General features: G+C 40.9%; 1 protein-coding gene across 1 annotated transcript in view; it reads left to right on the top strand.

The window, feature by feature from the left end:
- pudp (pseudouridine 5'-phosphatase) overlaps positions 1–22,809 on the top strand; it is a 31,741-nt gene extending 8,932 nt beyond the window's left edge. Inside the window, exon 4 of the mRNA XM_070855621.1 lies at positions 20,877–22,809. Within this exon, the coding sequence (XP_070711722.1) occupies positions 20,877–21,053 (177 nt within the window). The 3' untranslated portion in view covers positions 21,054–22,809. The remainder of the gene's footprint in view (positions 1–20,876) is intronic.
- Positions 22,810–25,839: the final 3,030 nt, after the last annotated feature.

The following is a 25,839-nucleotide window of genomic DNA, read 5'->3' as shown; positions in this document are numbered from 1 at the left end:
TACAGTAGTACTTTTCTAGTCATTTCAACCACTCAAAGCGTTTCATTCACCTATTTACACGTCATTCATACAGGAGGAATCTAGGTTGGAGGAGACTGTTCTTTCATGCTGCTTCAGGAGCAAATTTGTGTCATATGGCCATAAATGTTCTCCTAGTGACAGTCAAAGCTTCACAAGACTTCCTGTCTTTCCAGCAGAGACACAGAGACTCTTACAGTAGGTGCTCAGGACTGATTAGCTCTGTCTTCCAGCACCAGGAATGCATGCTGCTGTCCATACCACATTGTGCAGTGTCACACACTCGGTAGCCACGCCTCATTCAGATATACTGGAAGAAAGGTTTCTACCAGAATTGGAGGGTGTACGTACTGTAAGGAGAAACTTAACAGCTGAAAATCCTACTGTGGATGACCTCCAGCAGTTTGACCTCTGACCTCGCTGAAGTGATGCAGAAGTGTGCTCCAAGGTGTGCCACTCTTTAAGCGTCCTTGGGCCAGACACTGAACTCCAATTGCGCCTGAAGGGTTAGGGTTAGGGATAATGAGTGTGTGTGAATGGTTAGTTTCATGGTGGAGCGCTGGCAAACTCCTGTCAGTGTGTGAATAGGAAATGTAGTGTTAAAGCGATTTAAGTGGTTGAAAAGACTTGAAATATATAGGTACTAGAGCTATACAAGTCCAGCATGCCCTTCAAACATGAATTATGTAAAAAAAAAGAGAAATAAGTGGATTCTTAAGAACATGTAAAGTAACTATTATATGAAGTGTTTCTTTTTAACAGCTGTCCACTCATGTTAATTATTTCATTCAATGTTCATACAAACTCGTGTGCATATGAAGTCCAGTTGGAAATGATGTTACCTGTAGCAACTGTGGAGGGGCTGGAAGAACATGTCACAGAGCTTTTTGACTGCCTCAGTAACCTCCACTTAAAAATGTACAAAGCTTCGACCAAGCCTTCAGAATGTTTACCCCGTACAACCCCGCGTAACATTATCAGAAGTACCCCTTTAAATAAGAGCAGTGGAAGTCGTGAACTGGGCTTTTTCCCAGCATGCAGCAACATCAGATGTTCATCATTTAGCAGCTCTGCCTTCACTGATGTTATAATCCTTAACCTTAATAAAAAGAGATAGGAGCCATATATTACATTTTAACTATAAAACCATGGATTTGCAAATGACTTCTGGGTAATATAAAAACCAAGGTGCAGTCAAAAAGAAATCATTCAAAAAGTGAGGGATGATTGCATTTTCCTCATACTGCATTTGGATATTTACAGCCTAATTTAATAGGGAAATTTGAGGCATCCAATAGATATATTCTTGCTAACTCCTCTCCTCTCACTTAAAAGGCTTTTTGCTGCAAATAAGTCTGCCTGTGGCACAGCACACCTGATTTTTTAATCTGCAGCCAGCCACGGTTAGGGCTGGCATTTTTCTTGATGAGATATGAAACTGAGGCTCAGAGGGGGAATCGACAGAGTGTTCAGTGGAATAACGAATGATGATGCGTCACTCCCTGACTCCCACTCCGTGACAGAGGAGAGGAGGAGGAGGAGGGGTGAGCGGCGGAGACATGAGACAGAGGGAGAGAGAAGGAGAGCAGACAGAGGCAAAGGTAGAGGGAGGAGGGTGGAAAGGGTGAGGTAAACAGAAGGAGTGGTATGGTAATAACACACATCTAATCTTTGGCTTTTCCTGCCCTATTCTCAACTCTGATGAAAAAAAACACCAGCTATTTTAGGCACTAAGAGACGAGAGAAACAGGCAGAAACACGTGTCACACATTAAAGTCCTCGTGGATGAACCCAGACCTAGTTACAGAAGGGTTTTCTGTTCAATACGCACATTGTAGAATCACAATTGTCATAATTGACTTTTATTTCTTTGCACAATGCAGAAAGATGAAAATGTCAGTCCAGTTTTCTACAATATGCAAATCGGCGAGTACAAGTAACCACTCAAATATGTTTCCAAAACTATATATACAGTTATGTCAAAAAAATGTTTTGCCGTACATTTACAACATTCACAGACACTACTGTTAAAATTTGGTCAGTGTTATTGCTTATTTGCGAGTCTGATCCCAATCCGCTCCAACATTTAATGGCTTCTTCCTTGGCCCTTGCTGCACCCTTCCATCAGGGTACAGTCCTGTTTTTTTTTTCTTATCCCACTCCTGCTGGATTTGTTCAGTTTTCTCCTGTCGAAAATCCTGCATCTAATTTTTTTTTTACCGCTCGCTCCCACCAGCAGCAAAGGTCAAATCGCCTGCTCCTGTGAGATGTGGTCAGGCTTTGTGAGACCCAGTGGGTCCCACTCCCAATGCTGTCCTCCACATCAGGGCTCTACACTAACATTTCTGCAGAGGATTAAATGTGTTCTGAAATGAAAAAGAAATAGGAGTGCATAAAGTAATGTAGCAGCACAGTGAAAAATAATAAGTATCACATAACACAGAATTTATGAACAGATTGATTACATATACTGCTGGGCGATATGCCTCATACATACTATACTACATGCAGACATCTCTATTTTCAGGCTATGCTGCAGTACATGACATAACCCCCATTGCAAATTAGATGTATTGGTAAAATAACAACTCTTCCTCAAAAATAATTGAAATAGCTCAACACAACTACTATTACAAGTGGATTCTCCAAACTCAACACAATATACCACTTTTAATGAGCACTGCAGTCTCAAAATTATACAACCCCTTCTTGACAAGCATCTCTAGTACTTTAGAGCACACTTTTACTGTCATGACCTGCTGCAAATGTGATGCACAGCCAGACACCAGGTTCTGACAGCATTCCTGAGGAATCTCAGCCCATTCCTCATGGACAACAGCCTCCATCCTCTAATATTCTTGGCGTTATTTTGCGTGCTGCAACCACTGTCTTCAAATCCTAGAGATCTTTTATGGGATTCAAGTCAGCTGACTGTGACGGCCACTCTAGAATCTACCAGGATTTTTTCTGAAGCCAAGTCTTGGTGGGCTTTGAGGTATGTTTGGGATCATTGTCCTGTTGGAAGGTCCAATGACGTCCAAGCTTCAGCATCCTCACAGACAGCATGACGTTTTCTCCTGGATCGTTTGCCCTCCAAACGCTGCAGGTTTCCAGAGCTGGAAGAAGCAAAGCAGCCCCAGAGCATCACTGAGCCACCGCCATGCTTCACTGTAGGCAGAGTGTTCTTTTCAGGGTCTGCCTCATTCTTCCTCCTCCAGACACACCACTGAACCATAGACACAAAAAGTTTTGTTCTATTGCACCACAGAACAGAATCCAAAAACTTCTGTGGCTAATTTATATTATTTTGAGCATATTATGGGGATTCTATTCAGGAGTTGAATAATTTTGAGACTGCAGTAGTCATTAAAAGTGGCATATTGTGTTGAATTTGGAGAAACCGCTTGTAATATTAGTTGTGCTCAGCAATTTCAATTATTCTTCTCTTTATAGTATGAGTTAATATATTATTTGTTGTGGTATTTTCCCATAGTCACAAATCCCTGACAGGCAAGTGTTGAAGCGATTGGAAAACTGTTCTATTCCGGATGATTTTCTGAAAAGCAAAATGTATCAGAAGTTGTGATTAAATGTGATATTCAGAATGCCAGGGGCAGAGCACAGAGGGCCTCATGTCCCTCACTGTGAACACTGCAGTTCAGTGGCCTCACAGGTGAGTAATGTGGTGTCAACGCTGCTGTCTGAGCTGACCAAAAATGAAAGAAAAAGTGCTGCTCTCTTTTCCATGGAGAGCAGAGACATTTTTTACAAGTCCAAAGTAACACTGTTGATGAGACAGGAGATTTTACCAAAGGTGCGCTCAGCAGCCTGAATAAGATTAATGAAACATGAAAGTGAGCTAGTTCATGCTCACACTGATAGGGAGGGAGAAGGCCAGAGAGAACTAGTTCTTCCCCTGTCATTAATCATACATGGCTTTACACCTGGGGAAAGCTTTAGAATCCAGATATTCAAATCAGGTACAATTAAGACATGAACATTTCTATCTGAACACTAAATTGGCCCGTTAATGCTCTGACAAAGCTTACCACATTCACCCCCTAACTTCATCAAATACACTCAGCCCACTGGTTTTCAAATGCATATCTCTGAATTAAGAGTTTTATGTGAAAATGTTAAACGATTTACAGGTAAGTGGTTGAGGTCAGTTTTTAAATGCTAAGTGCTCATTAATTATTTCTAGGCAGCACTTCCCAGAGGTCCCTCTCAGTCCCTGCCTTTGCTGTGTATGTTTGATGTGTTGTTGAGTCTACTCAGACATGATGTGCCTGCTGTCAGAGTTTCCTCTGAATTCACTCCTGCATGGCTGTGGATTTTGGTGGCACTGGTCTGGATACAAATGCCTTTCAGTGTCTGTGGTTCTGGCAGGGCAAACTGAGGTGCTGGCAGAACTCCTCAGTGCTCCGCTGTGTCTGCCCAGGATGTGTGCAGGCACAATGTCGAGTGGAGTCTACCCATGTTTTGGCAGAGCTCGGAGGGCAACTCACAATCACTAGATTGTAGTTACGTGCAAAAAATATGAACAAAATCAACTTGAACTGCAAAAGTGTGAGTTTATTTCCGTATAGCACTACTGGAATGCAAGTTGTTACATGGCCTGTCTGGAGTAACTGTTCTATCAGATCTGTATGAGATGGAAGACTGAATAAACCGACCTGACATGTCCTGTGTAGACACGCCAAGAGAAAGCAAAGCAAAGTGCAGCTATATGGTGGTAGGCTGTAGTGGGTGGGTGGCTCCTAGCATCAGGTGTTGGTGCTCCAAGCGCTTGAGCCTGAAGGGCACTTCTACCAAGATTCCAACAAGAATATGTGAGACGGGGGCAAAGGAAAGGCCAGATTTGCCCCACCAAAGTGTTCCTCTTTGATGGCAGTTGTCTGAGTCGGAGTGTCTCCTATAGGGTCCCATGGGGTTCTATGTGGGCACACCAAAGCGCTGGCAGTGCTCCTACCCACCTGAGTATTACAAGCTAGTGGGAATAAACAGCTGGTATAATGTTTTTTTTAAGGAAGTTTCCAAAATTCTTTGCTTTAGATGTTTCTTCTGCATGTGATGTGCCAGTCGCTTTCCCTTCAAAGCAGCAGAGCTCAGCGCCCCTCTGATGGAAAGCTCTGGTTCTGCACACCCAGCTGTCCAATGTCTTGGACAGCCTTGAATGTTTGATTTCATCCTGGTTTTCAGAAGACGGCACACACACACAATACAAATTTAGTTCTCTTCCTCAATGTGCCTAAGTATGGTTCAGAAGACTTACCTGTCAAACTGTCTCCTGGTGATGTAAACCCACTTCCTGACAGTGGAATCGGCGGACGCATCAACTTTTTTTTTTTCTGAAAAAGAAGATCCATCAAGCCCACTTTACACATTGATTAACCATCAAAAACCTGTTATATGGTCAATAACATTGAATCATCTTGTTAGTGACAAAATGGAAGTCCTTATGATTGAAGCTGATAGCATCACACCAGTGGTGCATGTGAGCCTCAGTCCCAGTTCAGCTTAGTTAATCATGGTCACACAACCTAGAAGTCATTTTTATCAGCATAGAACTTTAATAACACGCCAAGTGGCTTTGTGTCTCTTACTTTTTCTACACTAGAATTATCTTATGTCTGTTCTCTCTTGGCTTGTTTCCGAGTCAGTCCTTCATTCTAATACCTCATCCCAGCTGGACTAATGTCACAAGTCTAAATAAATCATCAGTGAAACAAACTACAGCTGAATAAATAAAATGCTGCAGCAAGACTGTTACATGAAGCACACTTCTTCCCTGTCTTGGCAGGATGTGATGAGCTTCTTTGTTTTTTACTCACTGCTACTTTTAACCATTCAGATCGTCTTCTGTTATACCAGACAAACCAGAAACTTTAAAGAAATCACGCTCTTTGTGTGACAGGATTTTTCCAGGGAAACAAAGGGATTCTTTACAGATCTACTGTAGGCCGTGTGTCATATTTACTACACTTCCATTTGACTGTAATATAATGAGAATCTCATCTATAGACCGTTTTCAAACCACACAATGTGGAGGAGAATAAAGCTCGCACTGAGAAATGAGAGCATGTAAGGAAAGGTTCTCACACAGGGTGGATAGTCAGTGAATTCCCTTTGGCCACAGGAGCTTTGGATGTGCAGATAATGATACTGCAACAACACGGCAACTATGATTCAGGACACCCCCCCCCCCTTACTTTTATTGGCTTTCATCCTTTAGAAACCGTCAGGAATTTACAAGGATCCACTTTAGAGAGAAACCTCACAATTTCCCAAGCTGCAGTCTGCAGCCATTCATTTATCACTTTAGCCATTTACTTTGTCAGTAGTTTGCTGTTTGATTGAGCCACATGGCTAGGGTCATTCATACTTTTTGATGCATCTGTTGTGATAGAGAAGATAACGCAAAAATTATGCAGGGTGCCTTAAAAGGTTTCCATAGAAAGGCTAAGAGGCTCACTTTGTGTTTTTCTACTCTCTAAAACATTCTAGATCATAAGTCTTTGGAATAATCTGACAGAATATTATGGGTTGATGAATTGTTTACATTGCAGTGATGGCCGAGTGGATTTAAAAGCACTTAGGCCATATTCTTCAGCCTTCTGCATTGCTCGTTGGTCCACCATAGCCTATGACTTGCTCAACTTGAATCCAGATACACAACTCTGTCCCTCCTCCCTGTTTGTGTTTTCCTAGCAGGATACTTTATCACCACAGACTTCAAATGTGTGGGTTAAGCCTGCTGCAGGGTCCTCCTCAGATCACAAGCAAAGCGAAGGGAGGCAGGGTGGCTATGAGATTTGCAGACACTCATTTTGGCTCAATGGTGATTTTTTGATTAAGTCCTTGGGCTGTCCACAGGCTTTTCTTTGAGCCAATTGCAATCTCTTTACACTCAGCACAGCGGTAAGTTATCTTCTAATGAAAGTGTGCTCAGTAATAGCTGCCTCTGTTGTGAATGCATTGTGTCAGTCAGTAAACATGACAGGCTGTGTTTCTTTCTCACCCGTTTCACAAAAAGCTTTTAAAACTGAAAGTCAATCGACTTCAAACAACATTCAGAATTGACTCAACGTAATGCCTTTGATTAATTTAGATTGTGACAATGTAATGAACTATATCTTAATCACTTTCATAATCCTGCACTAATGTAATTTAAAGTAATGCAAGAGGAAACACTTGTCCTGATTCCACCCATTGGAATGAAAAGTTATCTACTCAAATAGAAAGAGTCTGTCTGTCTACATGTCTGTCTGTTGATTTTATCGACTACCATTCATTGGATCAACTTCACACTTTGCGGGAGTATTGCTGAGGACCCAGGAGAGTGCGGTGTCGAGTGTGAAGCTGATTGGATGAGCGGTTCTTGACATTCTTGTGAGGTTGCAGTGATTGGTACCAACATACGTAGAGCCATTCCAAAACTGGTACTCACCAGCAGAAATGATGCACAATCCACTTGTCCAAATGCAGAGTACGTTCCGAGTAAATATTTTCAACAAAATACGGCTAAATGCACATAATTCATTTGTTGAAAATGCATAAACTTTTTGAATTTGTGGTTCACAGCAAAACTATGTAACGTAGGTGTGGGAAAGGTGCATGTGAAAGAAGAAAGATATATTATCATATATAATATATTGGCCAAAGCAATAAACTACAGTCCTGGTCCCCTAATTCTGAAGATGTAATGAGCAGTTGTCTTCTGACTCTACAGAAACTGTTTTCTACACACACACAGATGTCAATAAGAAATGAGAAAAAAAGCCAACTTATCCCGAAAGGACCGATATATGACATGATTAACAAAGGCCTGCAGTTACTATGCTAAAGTCTGGAAAAAAGCCTTTAAAGGAGTTACAAAAATAAGCCATGTAATTTGCTTGTGATGTCATCTGGTGAAACACCACTCACCATTTGCATCCTTGTGGCTGTCGAGAGGAATTCGTTCTTTCTTGAATGGCCTTGCTCTTTAGTAGCTCTCTTTGTCTGACACTGCTTCTGTTTTTCTTAAATCCTGATAACTGAAAAACTGGAGTGCCGTGGTTGTTATAGTGATGCTGCTACCAATGTGATAAATGGTTTGCAAGGTTGTATGTGCGTCAGAGTTTTTCAACTTCATTGTCAAACAGGTGTCAGGAAAAGGCTAGAGGGTATAAGGTTCATGTATTTGCCATTATATAACACAGGGTTAAACAATTTGAAAGTTTTAGTCCCATTTTCTACGTAAAAAAAAAAAGAAAATAATTGATGATCTGGCCACATTCCAGTAAGGATACTTTCCAGGTTGACAAGAACTTGGCATAGATATTTTGCTTTCTTAGTCAGTTTCCTTTAAAAACAGCTGGCTTTCAGCCCAGGTTCTGGAGCTGATTCCCAGGAACCTAAAACTGTTCACCTGCTGGAGCAGGGAACCGTGTCTTTACCTCCTTTTATTGCTTCTTGGTTTTGCTGATGTTCCATAAATATTTTTTTGTAAATTTTAAATTAAATGAATTTTCATGAAGTTTGTTGAAGCTAGCGGCCACGTGATGGCTGCATGCAAGTATCTACGCAGTGAACATTTTGACACAACCTTCTACTTGCCGTGGCCTTTGGGTGGTATCTTAATCCTTACAGTGGTACAGAATTCCATTAAAAGCATTTTCTTCTCAACATCTATCTGACAAATGCTGTGTTGTTTAACGAGCCAGTCATTAGAACTTAGCCTTAGGGGGGCAAAGGTCTTGCAATCCATCTTGAACCATTTAGGCTGTATGTGCGACCTTTGAGATATGATGTTAACGCACACACATGCACACATACGGGACATGCACTATTCTTGTCTTGCATTGTAAGGGTCAGTCTATTATCAGCATTGGCTTTGTTTTTGCCCTCCACAACATTGGTGATGAAATGTTACACATCCTCGCTTAAGCTGCCCAGGGCTACAGGATCATTTAGAAGATGTGGTGGGCAATTTGTCACTATCGCTTATTCACTCACCGCTGCAGGCTGGACACGAATGCATGTATGACGCACACATACGTACAACTTTTTTTTAATGTCGTATATTTGACACAAACATGAGTGAGTCAGCATGTCAACATTTCACATCTTCATCAGCCATGCATCTCGGCTGTTGTGCTATAAATAACAGCCATATTTTATTGCTACTGTTGTCCCATAAAATGGGTCTTTCCTCCGTGGCTATGCTGTGGACAAAAGCAGCAACATCTCCAAGTAAAGCACATGATCCTGTTAAACACATTGAGCATGTCAATCATAAGAGACTTAGAAGATGATTCTACTGAGGCATGTAATATATCGGTTATTTATATAGATTCAACAAGACAAAAGTGGCGACTCCCTGATCTCCCAGTTTATGCAGCTCAATAATTTGAGCTGATCAACGTCATGGTTCTAAACCAGAACCTTCAGCATTCAGTAGCTTTGGAAAATCTGTCGCTGACACTAGTGTTTCACTGTTATTTCACTGTGTCAGATACACATTTGGTCAACATTTCATATCTAATGGCGCTTGTCTCATTTTCACTTTGAAGCTACAGGTTGTGCTTTTCTCTTCTTTGCCATGTTTTATACTTATACTTAGAGCTCAGTGGTCCAGGGTTTTTAGGTTGTGCAATGAAGAGTATTTGACAGCCGCAGCAAATGAAATAGATTGGACTTTATATATCTTAGTACTGAGTCATAAGGAAATGCCTTCATTGGTCCCAGGTCCGACTGTGAGCACTGTCTCAGGACAGCTGTACAATCATAACATAGTTTTTCAGGGTAGGAGAATTATGAAGGAAGAGGATAAAAATTGCTACTTTAGCCGGACAGTTGAATCAGAGTGTTATGACTTATGTGTGAAAGACCACATTCAGACTAACATTAGCAGTGGATCAGCTCCGGTCCCGAACCTGAATTTGCTCTGGACATCCAGAGAAACAAGTGGTCTTTTGTCAGTGTAAGAGTACTACTCACTGACAAATGAAAATGCTACTTTACTCAGACTGTTGAACCTCTGACCCACAGCCGCCCCTAATTTGAATGTGACCTAACTCATTATAACTATGTCAGTTGTCTAACAAAAGTAGTTCACTGTTGTACCTGTTGTGCATTATAGTAAAATTAGGAACTATATCTATAATAAGAATTAAATTCAGCACTGAAATGTTCAATACTTTAAGCTGCATTTCCACTCTGAAGTCCTATGTGTGTTTGCACATGTCAAAAAGATGAAAGCATGGCTGCTGCATCAAACAGTCCATCACATCTTCAACTGAATCCCAGTCCACCTAAACTGGTTAACAGATGTGAAGCCAGAAGCCAAATATGAAATTACAAAACTGGCTTACACGGCTGACAAAGAAAAACATACACAACCACCACACTAAAATAAAGGTGCTGCCTGGACCAATATAGGGTTCTTTGGCTTGTCCCCGTAGGAGGACCTTATTTTCTTCCTGGTAGAACCCTTTGAGAGGGGTCTACCTAGGACACAACATAAAAGGGTTACACCTGTAACCATCTGTGAAAGGTACAGACCCCCTATGAGAGGATTTAGAGAGAAACCTTTTATGGTGTAATGGTTCCACTCAGAACCCTCTCTGCAGGTTCTATCCTGGACCTTCCTCTATTCCACCGTCCAAGGGTGCTTACACGAACCCACCCAGGGGCTTTTACCGAGACCCTGACCCTTTCATATTCCAAGGGTTTCAACTAGAAACCTCTTGTCCTGTTAGGTTCCTATGAAGAACTATTTTGTATTCTACAGATGAGACAAAACATTTTTGAATCCCAAACGTTGTATATTGTATTTTATTTTTATTTTTATTATTGTTCCCACTACAAAGGGCTTGTGAAAAGGCCTGTTTGTGAAAGGGCCAAGTGTATTTTAGAGGCAAAAAGAAAGCATAGCAGCTTACTGAGTTGCAGCACCAGAGAAACAAATATGTGCAGTAAAAATGTCACTTCCTCAGTTTGGTCATGATTTGGTGTTTGCTTAGGTAGAAACAAAGAAATAAAATCAGACTCTCCGTCCCATATTGAACTGCATAGCAATGTATTGTTCAGTCTCATTGTTTGGTGTTGAATCAAACTGTGCTGAATCACACTACATTGCAATTGGGATGAAAAAAATCGTATCGCATAATTAGTAACTTTATCTTTAATGTATCTTTAATGTATTGAGGTGCATAATGAATTGGCCACAGTGATGGTGATTTGAATTCCCTGGATAATGTATAATATGGTCTATGTTATAATTACTGTTTACACTGACATTCAAACAAGTTAGCAGCATCATACCAATTATTATTTTGTAATCAACTTCTTCAATGTTTCTCTAAAGTTTAGTGTTTTCCTTTTGTATTGTGGTGCTGTGGTGCTGGGTTAGGTGTTTCCACAGTGATGGTACTTTTAAATGTTTACTGGGGCATCCATTTTGGCCACATCCAACCATATCATTGGTTACACTAGACTCAAGCTGCCTGAAATAAGATATTAGATTTAGTTTAGTTTAATTCTCTGAAGTTTCTTCTGCCACTTCAATCCTGTCTTTAGTATCAATCCATACTCAGACCGGTGATCACACAACCTGTGAACAAACCCTGATTCAAAGGTAGGTACTCAAATTATAGAGACACCAAAGTAATCAGTATTGATATGAGAGACCTTTTTTGTAGAGTAGGATGTGTGATGACCTGAACGTTGCTCTTTGAAACACTGTCTGGTGGGGTGGGTTATTAGTGCAGTGGATAAGACGCATGTCGCTACCCAGAGGAAAGGGAAAATCAAAAGCTTGAGATTTTGACCATTTTCTCATACTTCTTAAATCCAGCTAATGCAATAGATAGACTTCCTCTAGTCTCTTTTTTCTCACTGCACTGATCTTTAATTGTCTTAGCAGCAAGATCCAAAAGAAATCTTGACTGGCTATAAATGAGCTTTCTAAATACCAGAAATGTGTCTGTGTTCAAATTCAAGTCTGCCTTCTGTATTTTATCTGTTCCCAGAGTAAAAAAGAGTCAAAACAAAATCTACATAGAAACAGTCTCTCATCGATTCTTCTCAAATACATTTCAAATCCTGCTTCAAGATACCTGATTCCATTTCATCTGCAAACATTTCCTCATGTAATTCTCAAATGATTCCCCCCAAACCATTTATCGGACATACATAAGACATATTTGACTTAAATAATATTGATATCTGAATCGTGCAAGCCCTTTTCTCTCATTAGTCTATTTATTGCTTAATCAGGTTGTGAAGGAGAGACTCTGAGAAGCCTGTGAGCAGCTGCTCACTGCTCCCAATACTTCAGAGGGTTAAATGGATGTCACTAGGTTGCACTGTGTACAATTGGATGTGATGGTACATGTGATTTGGTTTGATTTCACCCATGCTTTCAACAATCCATGAAGAACTCTTTCTTCTAAAACAGGTTACTTGGCAATGTACCCTTATTCATACAAAGAACCGTAGAAGGACCCTCTCTTTAAAAAGGGTTCTTCAGAAGCAAATGTCATAAAGAGGGTGAAAAGAGCAGTTTGCAAAGTGTGAGAAAAATAATGTTCTTTGAACATTACAGCATGTAAAAGTTTTTTAGTAGGACCCTAAATACAAATGTGAACCTTCAAATGAGCATAATATGTCACCTTTAACACAGTAGATTTACTAACAGGACATTTACAGGACCCAACTGACCCGGCAGCAGTGCTACCCTAGAGTATTATGATAACTTACCTGAAACATTGTGATTTCCCAGGGACTGCTGATAGAAGTTTGACTACGACTATAAAGCTGTGACAGTCTGCTTTCATTTGACTCCTCTCTATACATCAAACATTTGTGGAGTAAATATACAAACATTTGCACAGCAGCATGTGGTCCCTCAGGGCAGAAGCCCATATCTGTTCCTTGCCTATACAGAAATGATTTTCCTGGTTATGAGCCCCTGTGAACCCAGCTGAGATGTAGCAGGACACCATTCAATCAGGTTTCTCTCATGAGCAGCCACTCATTGTACAGGCGTTCTTATTGAACTGCTGAGTGCAGCCAGTAGTGCCCGCTGCAGCCAGCGAGGTCTGGATCTTCTCCAAATCACACCACACAGGCATCGCCGGCTGTCATCTCGCCACAGCATACTCCTCTGCAGGGGATGGCTGTGTTTCTGTGTGTGTGTTAGCGGGCCAACAATGCTGAAGACAATAGCAAAGGTGTGTGTACATATATGTGTGGACACCAAACACACATATCCTTCAGCTCTGGCCTCACCCCACATCCCCGTTGTCAGCAGCGCCGATTCAGTCGGCTCTGATGAATCCTGCATGTTTTTGGTGTCGCACAGATTGTAAATACGCCATAGAGACAAAGACCAACGCATCGTACTCTGAAGACTACGCCTACTGGAGGGAAATGAGCCTGGTCTTTGTTCCTCACTTTGTCGTGGCAGAATTTTCCTCACAATCAGTAAAGAGATTAGCAAGCTAGCTAACTTACCATGGAGCCAGGACAATGTGTTTGAATTTTTGCACTGAAAACAGAATTTGGCGTTGAAAACAAACCCTGAACTGGAGGAAGGAAACACTGGCATTGAAACACGTATTGGCACTGGAAAATAAAACACAGGAATTCTAAATGATGTGATTTTATTTGCTTTTATTTGCATTGCTGTAGGTGTTCACTTCTGGAGGTGTCAAAGCAGACCTCGGGTCCTGGGATAGTAACAGTCTGAAAATCACATCCCCCCCCCTTCCCCCTCCCTCCAAACCCCCCTCTCCACATGCAGTGTCAGTGTCAGAAACTTAAAACCACTGTCATTGGAAAACACTTCAGAATATAAAAATGAAATGAATAAAATTCAATAATTGTGTTTTATTTTTGCTGAAAATTTTTTACAATATAATCATTTCAATGCCATTCTTGTGTTTTTCAGTTCAGGGTTTGTTTTCAGGGCCAGATCCTAACAACGAGGCTCCATAGCTAACAACAGGAATCAGTACAGATGCTTATCACTGAATGAATGTACAGGCCTTATATGGATAGTGATGTCAGTAAAGACACCAGGCCTTATGTCACACATGTTTCATGAGTCAAGTCATCCAGGTCACTTGGTTGTGTGCTCTGATGTGCATGAATGGGTAAATGAGCGCAGGTGAATGCTATATGAATATAGCGATCTGCCCATTAGGAGCACCTCCATCTTAAGTCCAACACTGTGTCTTCGTGAGAGTTGTGTCATAGGAATGTGAGCATATAAAGATAAAGAAATGAAAGTGAAAGCACACCATTCATGGTAAAACACATCACATAGTAGGTTAACCAAGTTTCTTGGTGATTAAGATTTTAATCTTGTGTCAAAGTGGGTGTTACAATACGGATGTTTGGAAATTTCCATCAATAATTTGTAAATTGTATTTGTAAATCTTTTAAAACACTCGGCAGACAGATGGAAAGTGAGTCTTCTGTGTTATATTACGGGACTATAGAGCTGAGGAACACAGGACCCTGGGAGCACAGGACTGACCTATTATTAATATTATATAAAATTAAATGTGCCTGAATGTGTTTCCTTGTTCACTCAGTTAATATTTAGTTGTATTATTGTCAAGGAAAAGGAAATGAATGGGCATCTCTACAAGAGCAAATGCAGTCGTGCCAAAACAAACATTGAAAACTCAGCTCTGCTATTGTTTGACCTTCAATCTGCAGCAGAAGTGATTTTTCTCCCATGTAGTCCTGTTTACATCAGCGAATGCACTCGCTATGTTGTGCTGTGAATTTGGGCTATGAGGATTTATGCCGGCATGAAAAAGGTGGTTAAACTCTTTTCTCCCTCTAAAATGTTGGTAAAGGGAGTTTCAGTGGATTTTACCTTGTTACATTTTTCGGAGGCTTTGTTGCTGTGTGGCTGGGTGTTTAACAAGCAGAACACCTCTTCGGGTGACAGACAGCCACTGTTGGGAAATTGTTTTGTTCTGGGTCAGCAGAACTCAGCTTCTGATGCTCCTGTGGTTTCCTACTGCGGTCACCTGAGGTAGAGATGTGTACACTTAACTGCACCCTCAGGCAATAATAGTGTTTTTTTTAACTAAGTGGCCAACGTATGTGTTTACTAGGTGAACCCATTTACACATAGAGCTCAGATGGGATATAATGCACATCTAGACCTATACAAGCGTCTCTGTAAACCAGCTCACCAATCTGATTTCAATCCATTTTGCTTTTTCCATAGTAGATGCAAATCAGAGTAAGTCCCCTCCAAATAGGAGGAAGCCATGTTTCAAGTAAGGGATAACGTACAGGGAGCCGTTTGCATTGATGAGTGCTCACTGTACATTGTCCTCCTTATGATGGCGTCCATAGCAATAGTCTGTTATACATGGCAGGATGGAGTATTAAACAGAGTGTAATAATACATAATATCTGACAGTATAATCATTTATGAGGAACTTTCTCAGCCATCTCTATTCCATTTTATTTCATTTTTCCAGTCACTGTCAACACTGTTTTCAGTGGTGCTCTTATCATTTTGGGGCTGTATCATGCATGGGTGGAGCAGGAGCAAGACTAAATGATGGCAAGCGTTTTATTCTCCCCAAGGCTCTCCATTCAGAATAAAGCTTATTGTGTTTAGAAGTGGTAAGACCAGACGTTGCTCGTCTTCCCTCTGAAGCGTCTGGGAAGTCCAAAATTACAGGTTGTTTTGCTCCTGCAGTGGAAAAGGGTTATAAGGAGCTCCTTCAACATAATTCAGCTTTCAACATAATGCTTACAGGTGTAGTTATTCTTGGTCGGAGTGATTGTGTTCAGCTCCTTCCACTATGGCACTACTTTGTAACATGAATGGGGAAACTACTATTTACCTTCTGTTTTACATGGTAAATGTTGCTGTTAAGCTCACCAAATCCGCTTTTCAGACAATTTTAATATATACTGCCCCAATTTAAGTGATGGCATTTAGTTCAAATGAAAGTCTAATCTCTGATCCCTGATCATTTTGATTAATCAGTTTTTGCTAGCATCCTTATAACCCACCAGGTGTAAAGGTTTATTAAGAAATAAATAAAGATAAATATACAGCAAGCGATACTTTGCAGCTACTGCATTGATGAAGAATGTGGACTCTTTGCTAGCACGCTAAAACTCATATTTTGATTTCAAAAGAAATGATACTTAGTGTAATATAACTTAGTACATACATAGTACAGGCACATATTGTTGTCCAATCTCATTTTTGTAACTTCCATCTCTAATCCTCCCGAACCATCAGCCCACTGTGAGCTGGAGTGCATCTCTGTCTGTTCACCCATTTCAATACAACACCTTGGAAGCTCATTAAAGGGTCATTTTGTGAGCTTATTTGGCAATATTTTGGCATTTTAATTGCTCGCAATCAAGGGAATTAGCGATGCCCCCATTGTGGACACTCACTGTTTCCGCTGCCATTGTTAAACATCCTCCAGTTTCAGGCTTAGTGACATCATAGAAGTCAATTAGGGTTTCAAGAGACTCAAGGAGGCGTCTTTGTTCTACCTGGGTATTACAGTTGATGAACAAAGGTCCTTAAGACGTTCTCTGACTCGTAGTATTTGGTTGCTTCTGTAGATTAATTGTACGGCTGTTTCCTTTATTCACACTGAAGTACTGTTTCCCACCACAAAGTTAAAGCCATGTTTTGATGGCTAATGAACTGACTTTCCATTTAAAATTCAGGTTTAAAGGCAACTTATGTATATTATACTATATAATATTCATGTTAAATTGAAATAAAGGCTCTATTTTGAATAAAACAGATTTAGTATTGCTACCTCAAGTTTAGAGTCCATGTAAACCAAAGATAAATATTAGTTTGTCACACCAAAAAAATGCGTAATTAAGCACCTGGGCAAATTTGAATGAGTATGAAGGATAAAATTAGGTTTCAAAATCCTTAAAAGATTCAGCAGTATTCTCTGCTTTGAAACACTTTGCTGTTAGCTCTGTTGTTCTGTTGTTCTGCAGGGTAAGACTATGTGGGATGCCCATGATATCTAATGTTGTGCAAACAGAGATGCTGCTTTAACTCATGGACACACGTCTGCAAGAGAGACCTGTCTGCAACAACAGAGCAGTTAATGCCAGCTAAGGATGCTCCATGCATCATCGAGCCACCACTTCAATGATGATGTTACTCCACAATCCACTACTTCATCATTCACAGGTCTTTTCATGTTTTCATCTGCAATTTTCAAACATGTAGACTGGGCTTAGAAACAAATCTCTCTTTTTTATCCAGGGCTGCCCACCCAACTGAAAATACCTTCCTGCGTGCATGCAGCCAAACCTCATCCCCAACCTCAGTCACGTGTGAGTGTCACTGTCAAGTTTGGGTTGTGTTGTGGGTCTGTAATGCATCCGTTTGTCCTGCTTCCCCTCTGATACGTTGACTCTATCAGACGTTTGATTGGTGACTTCTGAGCTCTTTAGGCAAAGGGATAATTGCAGAGCATTTGAACTGGGACGACCATAGTAACAGAAAATAATGTTCAGCCAACCAACTCAACACTTATTCAGCAACAATGACTCTTTCGCAGACCCTCAGAGCCAATTCATTTCTGTGATCACCATGCAGGGTCACATCAGAATGTGTGACTGCCAGTGGTTTCTATACACTTCCTACCTGAACGTGCACATGCATGGATACCAATAAGGTTATTTTATTTCTTATTTCCCTTTGTTTATAAATGGGAATCATTAGACGTTATCTACACAGCCCTCCTTTATTTGGCCAGAAAGGACAAAACAATGAACTCCCTCCTCCACAGTGATTCAGAGCCAAGGACACTTCACTTACCTACATACCAGCAATGAGTTCTTTTATCCAGGAAATGGCCTTCCTGCTCTTTCAGCCTTGTTTAATAGGTAATAAGATATTCAGCTGTGACAAACGGCAAAAAACAGGCAAGCCATATTTCTAAGACTTGTGCATTAACGTTGTCATTGTATTACCTATATTGCATCGCTGTGCAATAAATACCAGTTACCATGAAAACAAAATGATTTTTAGAAAACATATTTTTCAAGAACTGACGTACATGCATGTGCCGCGCTTCAGGTTGATGTTAGCTGTTGTTGAGTGATTTAACCCCACGGCCTCCACGTCCACACGTCTAGTCTTTTTACACCTGCTGTTAGTTAAGAATATGAGTAAATATCAAAGTTCCTGCTTCTGTCTCCAGATCAAAGTCTGGTTGAAGAGTTAATATTAACTGTTCCTCAAACTCTCAGAGTACTGAGCCCCCACTCCTTCCCTCTGTCTGCTCTCTCCTGAGAATGATTATTGGATCCAGAAAAATGATTAACCTCCTGGTGAAGGTTCAACCGTATACATTTACTGCAGCTTTGGAATGTCCTTGTTGAACATGTGCACAGATGAGTGTTTCAAATGCAAATTAGCCTCCGCGTTTTTCATATTTCCACTTAGCATGGCATGTCGCAGTCTCAGAGTTCTGCCTCAAAACTGACGTCCCTTTCAAAAGACTTTAATAGACGAGATTCATTGCAGCAGCCACCTGTTTAACAAGACACTTCACACACAAATCATCACTGTCACAAATTTGGTATTTCAGGCACTAATCATCATTGGATGGAAATGACATTTATTCATGCTAATCCTAAAACCTTTATCCTCCCATTGAAATCGAAACTACATAGTGACAGAGAATGTTTTTTACTTATGCTGTACTTAGACATTGACCAATTCAAATTATACATCTGTGTTTTATTCAAAGTACATGTATGAAATCTGGACTATTTTGTTATTTATAAAAGGAATTCTAACTGTAATATGGGGTTGGGTTAAACCGAACGTTTTATGCAAACTGATACATTTCTTCTCAAAAGCATAATAAATGTATAAAGTTTGAACGTCACAATATTAGAATGTTTTTCAGTGAACATATCTATGGTTGAAATACTGTATGTTGTTTAGTAAGGTTTATTTGGCACCCTCAAAATGTCAAGTATGAAACAACAATATAAGATTTATTTCCAGTGTGGTCCTTGAGGATTGGTGATAATAAGACACCCACTGAGAACGTGCTTGACTTTGTGCTGAGAATGCGGACACAGCTCTCACTTTGGTTATACAGAAACCAAACAGCTCGTAGCAACAAACCCGCCCGGTACCCCATACTCCCACAGTACCCCTCACAGGATTTGTCATAGGCCTTCTTTAACCCAGTAGTTCTACTGGGAGACTTGATAATAGACAGAGGATTCACTCTTTTTGCAGCAGATGGTGAAGACCTCAGTCTTGACATTGTACACCCATGTTACAAGTTAATGACATAATTAAGTAACATTATGAGCCGTATAAAACAAACAACTGGCTGTGCAGTGGTACTGCCCTGGGGGCCAGGGGGGTAGGGGCACGGTCTTTAAGAGGCTCTAGCCAGTTCAGTTCTAAACTTATTGTAAAGATATGGGTATTATATGAAACTACATGACCTGGGGCATCCATTGGTACCTGACCTAAAGGTACTTTGTGTATATAGTGTAAAAAAAAAACACAATGATGACAATAAGCAGAATGTAGGCACTGGGGAAATATTACCAACTCTGCTCATAAAAATGAGCCTCGCTCAGAAATTAAAACAAAACTGATGCCTTCAATGTTGTACTGTAGATGGCACTTATGGGTGTATGCTGGTGCTGTTTTCTGACTTGTCTGTTCCACTTTCTCTCGAACAGCCAGCTAGTGCTCATACTTTGCTCTTGTCACATGTGAGTTCATTGGCTTTCTGCTCAGGTGTTTGCAATTGTGTTGTATCTACTAAACTGGAGACTGTGTGCTGAGGGCTACACCCTGAAGCTGCTGCTAAGCGTGGGTTGGTACCCAGCTCGTTATTCCCATGCACAAGTATAAGAACAATTTCACTATGAACTAGTCTTCTGAATGAAGGCTTTAAAAGTTTTTGCTACAAGAGTACCTTGGACCTTTCTGCGTCAGGTTAACCTCCACAGCTGTAATACAGAGCTCTAATCCAGTCACTTCACTAAGCTTTTTGTGGCAGCCATGTGGGACTGTCTCCATGCAGTCCCAAACAGGTAGACTGTGAACTGGTTTAGTCTGCATATATTTTAGTGGAGGAAACTGATTTGTCTCCTTTTTGTTTTTTCTCCATTCGGTAACACTTGAAAGCTCCTCTGAAACATCTCTATCTGACTATCATACAGTTTGATAATAAACAAAAATTGTCTTATAGTTTAATATTTCCACAATCACTGGTAGGCATATGCTCGGCACAAATAATACCTCAGTAAAAAGGGAAATAAAAAGTGATTGTTTTGTTATGGGCTCCTGGTCTTTATAATTCCTGAGAGTAGGTGGTGCAGCAGCACAGTGAGTGCCCCCACCTCCTACATCCCTGCTCTTAGGAGAAGCCAAAGATTTGAGTCACCATCTCTCTGACACACTGGTAACATAAACTAAGCATTGTTACAACATTAACCTGAATTATATGCAGTACAGGTTTGGTTGTTATTGCGTTCAGCCTCATTCACATCATCAGATCATCCTCGCTGTAGTGGCTATATATTTAAGGTAAGCAAAGCCAATGAAGTGGGGCTACGGGGAAACCATTCTTCAAACTGTAGATTGAATGGATATTTCACCTGGCCGAGATAAACACTGCTCCTCTGTGGAATATCAAGTTCATCACATTTAAAATGGAAACCGTGCCCCTGTTTCCCATTTTCCTGTGTTTGTTTTTGGTCTCCGCTCTGCAGCTTGTGCAGGGGTGAAATCCTGTAGACCTAATAGGCTTATAGGATAATATCACTTTGTTTTCCTCTCCTCTGTCCTTGCTCAGTGCTTGGTGTTTGAAGATGCTCCCAACGGCGTGAAGGCAGCACTGGCTGCAGGGATGCAGGTGGTGATGATTCCTGATGACAACCTTGACCCCAGCCTTACCCAGGAGGCCACGCTGCGGCTCAGGAGCATGGAGGACTTTGAGCCGCAGCTCTTTGGCCTGCCGGCATTCGACTGAGCCAGAAGTGTAAAACCACACAGTGGAGTTCAATTTGTGTCTAATTCTATTCTCATTCTTTGATGGAAACCATGATACTGGAGTGAGGAAACCAAGCTGATTGTTTTTTTTTTAATGTATGCCTCAACATTTTGTAGATGACACTTAATGTTTGAATGACTTTTCATTCCTTTCTGTCAGAAATTAGCAGAGCTGTCTCATCACTCCTCTCTGAAATCTCGTTCTAGCACTCAGTCCTAAGGGTGTCCGACCTTGTAGTTAGTTGAGGTTTATATTTGCCTCCTAAACATATGCCACCATCCAAATACAACAGCGGCGAACAAAAATTCATTAGTTAGAAACTGAAGGTCAAGGTTACGTCGTGAGTTCCATACTTGGCTCATGTGATGACAACTCAGCTGTGTGATGCATTGAACACCCCAGAAAAGCTGCTTAGAGGACCTTGAGTTAAGACTTTCATTTGTCAAACTATTGTATCCAAGGTCAACACACATTCGTGCTGAATTGAAAACTTATTGAAAACTTAAGCCTTAGATTTGAACAGCTCCACTCTCACTGTCAATCAGCAGAGTCTCTGGTATGGCCTCAGATGTTTCTATGTAGTATACAGTGCTTGGTTTTTGGTTAAAATACAGAACTGACTTTACATGTTTGCTGAGTTTAAACGTTATTTTATTGAGTTTGTGATACGCTGCTCAAAAGACATCAGCTTGACTCCAGAGAGAGTCTACTGCATGTCTACTGCATGTGGTAGATAAGTAATAAGTAAGAGTAGATATGTAATGAAGACAGGAGTTCAGCTACCTGAACCTGACGCCAACCAGAGGCCTGAAACTTTGGCAGTTTGGTTTGGCTTTTGGCCTGGGGTTGGTTTGATCATTTTGTGATAGCAGTTAGTTGTAAAAAAAAACAAAAAAAGATTTATTTAAAAAAAATCTCTTTCCCTTTCTGACTGTGCAACTCTTACCTCATATGCTCAAAGTAGATCTGTGCACACGGTGAGGTCAGTGATGGACAGAATGAAACAAAAGAGCTGTAAAGCTTCAGGTCTTGGGTAGGGATTGGGTTTCAAGTTTAAGGGTGTGTGTGAATCAGGGATTAAAGATATGAATGTGGACCTATGGAGCTCTACATGTCTAATCCTTACTCTTTGACCAATGTTTGCCCAGTTTAAAACCTATTAAAGTACCTGTGAGGCTTCAGACATGAGAATTACTGTTTTCATTTGGGTCCGTTACTCGTAGCACTGTTTCAAACCACAGCTACACTTTTTAGCTGGTCGTTTGGATGTCAGTAAGAAGACATTTTCTGATCAAAGTAGGAAGCTCTTGAGCACATGCAGTGGATCGGTCACTGTCCATGCACTGTGTTTAAGTGGTCTTTTTGAAATAACAAAGACACTACTCGACTCCTCAGTGTAATCCAGTAAAGAGGCTTTGAGTCGTCCTCACCCTTTCATCTCTGCTCATGTCTGCCTCTGCACTTACTGCAATTCCCATGTCCCCCATCCTCTCACAGAGCAGGTTTTATTAGAGGGCCCACTGGAGGAGTCGGTAGCCACGGCTCTCTCATGCTGCTGAAATAGGATTTCACTGCTCTCCCATCCATTTCCCTCTCTATGCCTTTCTGGCCTTTCATCCTCAAGGAGGGGTGGTAGTCAGACAGATGACTCCAGAGCACTGTCCAAAACATTTGTTCTGATGTGTAAATGTGTTAACTTTTCATTATCAAATAAAGGAATCATAACACAAACCAAGAGCATAATTATGCAATTTCCATTCATTTTTAATTCATTTTCTTTTTGACTTTGATTTCAGATTTAATTAGGCTACAAGTTCTTTTCAGACATATTCGATATTTTTTCAGAAACTTCAGATGTTCAGAGAATCAAAGTCGTGGATGTATACAGGATGTGCTGCTTCATTTATAATTTACTCTATTTAATTCAATCTATATAGCTTCAGGAATCGTGCCTCACACACTTCACTGGATGTATAGCAGTGTTCATTTTGTCAGTGAGAATGTGGCAGTGAGACGGTTGTAACTATATTACTGATTATAGGGAAATGACTAATAGAGCAATATGGCAACAGTGAATCATATGACAATTATGAATACATGCTTAATAATAACAGGACTAATATCAGTAAAAAGTGTCTGTGGCTGACGATCCACAGCAGGAGAACCAGGACCAGGATCCACAGGAACCTGAGAACCACAGCAGGAGAACCAGGACCAGGATCCACAGGAACCTGAGAACCACAGCAGGAGAACCAGGACCAGGATCCACAGGAACCAGAGAACCACAGCAGGAGAACCAGGACCAGGATCCACAGGGACCTGAGAACCACAGCAGCAGGACCAGGACCAGGATCCACAGGAACCTGAGGTATGAGAGAAACACAGAAAGACTCCGGGAAAGATACCAAGTTAGTAACAGACATTAAAGAGAAATGAAGCATAGGGATGGAGAGGAAGAGGAGGAGAGAGGAGCCCAGTGCATCATGGGAGTTCCCCGGCAGTCTGAGCCTATAGCAGCATAACTAGGGGCTGGTCCGAGGCCTGAGCCAGCCCTAAACTATAGGCCTTATCAAAAAGGAAGGTTTTTAGTCTACTCTTAAATGTAGAGAGGGTGTCTGCCCCCCCGAACCCAAACTGGAAGGAGGTTCCACAGGAGAGGAGCCTGATAGCTGAAAGCTCTGGCTCCATCACTACTTTAGAGGACTTTGGGAACCACCAGTAGGCCTGTGTTCTGGGAGCACAGTGCTCTAGTGGGGTAGTACGGTACTATGAGCTCTTTAAGATATGATGGAGCCTGAACATTAAGAGCTGATCATGTGACTGCTATAGAATCTGTAACATCAATAATGTTAGATGAGATTGTTTTCAGCAACCAAACATGCCGAGGCCATGAAGGATTGTTGAGTTGTAGATATAAGCAGAAAAACAATTGACCTTTACAGGAAATATGATTGTATTGCACAAACTTCAGCCATTCAGTTTCATATGACACAAGAGATGTTCAGTAACTCAGTAACAGCTCCACCAACCAAATTCTAGTCAAAATAAACTCTGGAGTATAGTTAAATGTAGACAGCCTTATAAGACAGGACCACTTACATTTTAGTGTTTATGGCTTCATATCCGAGCTCCAAATGTGATAGATATGTGTAAAATGAAGAAAGATCCCCTGCAATGATGACACTGTTTGAACAGAGGACACTTTGCAGTCGACTAGATTTTTTTTATATGTTTCAACATTTTAAATAACATTTTCACACTCCTTTAAAATGTTTGTACAAATGACGTGCAGGTTTACTTGCATACAGAGCGAGAACTGATCGCTGGGGACACGTGGAGACGTTTGTAGAGCCGTTCACCAGACGCCACCCGAACGTGACCTGACCCGCAAATGCATTAATATGCCGGCGGTGTCAACACTCACTACGAACATCCCCTAGGGAAGCTTATACCAAGCCTCAACACTCTGAATGATGATGATGGGCAATGCAGCTATTACATGAGGGTGGGACAAGTCCCACTGACATTTTAAAAATAATTTGTTTAGAGTGATGCTACTAGAGCGATGTGCTACTATAATGCATTAAGTTGGCAGTTTGTGTTGGGTCCAGCTCAGGTGGTTGCATAAAGCATATTTGTGAGGCTTTGATGGTGCAGATTAGCCCTTTAATGGATGGCTGTGGTTATTATTAAACCCTCATCACTAACTCACACCAACCCATGTCTCTATCACACCCTTTTCCTGTCAGGAGGGCTTGGGAGCACTGAAGCTGTGCTTATATTTCTTTCTATTTGCTTTTAATTGAACTGCTAAATTATTGAACGTTTAACCACCAGATTATATCCTTGTTTTCCTGTCGTTACTTTATGGGTCCACATCGCTCCAGAGGGTCCGCTGACAGTAGAATCATTTCATAACTATCAGCCTACTATTCCACTAAAAATTGGAAAAATTGAAGTGGTGCGTCTTCGCCTCCGTTGAAACAGTCGAGCCGCTTTCACTATTAAAAACTAAAAAAACATTATTCAGGATGGAAGGAGAAATGAATCAAATGGATGGTTATAGCATTAAATATGTTTTTGACCGACAGCGGACTGATGTGGACTAAAAATAAGAGGAAAACAAGGTTAAATCTGGTGATTAATTATTGAGTAATGTAGTAGTTCTAGCTTTTGTGCACCCAGGTCCTACAGAAGTCCTGCTGACGGGAAAAAGGCGTGATATAGACACAAAAAGATAATCCCATAGAAATACATACATACAATACTTGAAAATTAATTACTCGTGAAAAATCTAAGCCTGGCATTTAACTATAAATACGCATATTTTGTCAGAGTCTCTATACTGACTGACAGCAGCCTCAGTGTTTCATTTTTAGGCAAAGCATAAAATGATATATGAAGTATATATGAGTTCCTGCGCCACAAAGCTAGTGATTTACTATAGTTAACTTGATGGATTTGCTCACACACACTCCTCAAACCTTTGCCACTTATGAATAGAAGGATATTGCTTTTCATGGAAGGCGGTAGATTGTTGTTATATTGATGCCTTTTGTCATGAAACGTTTCCCTCAGTATTTATGTGGAATGCTTCTGGCACTTCAGCAGTGTTCTGCGTGTAAAAATGTGCGTGTGAACAAAGCTTCGAAGATAACCAGCTAACAACATACTGAAGCTCTGAGACAAAGGCCTGTTGGTTCTTCGTAGTGGTAGAAATCATGGAAGGTCAGTGTAGTTTATTTGAAAATGCACGGGGGCACTT

This window comes from Pempheris klunzingeri, chromosome 24 (genome assembly GCF_042242105.1).
Source record: "Pempheris klunzingeri isolate RE-2024b chromosome 24, fPemKlu1.hap1, whole genome shotgun sequence".
Taxonomy (NCBI): domain Eukaryota; kingdom Metazoa; phylum Chordata; class Actinopteri; order Acropomatiformes; family Pempheridae; genus Pempheris; species Pempheris klunzingeri.
This window is presented reverse-complemented; position numbering and strand designations above follow the sequence as displayed.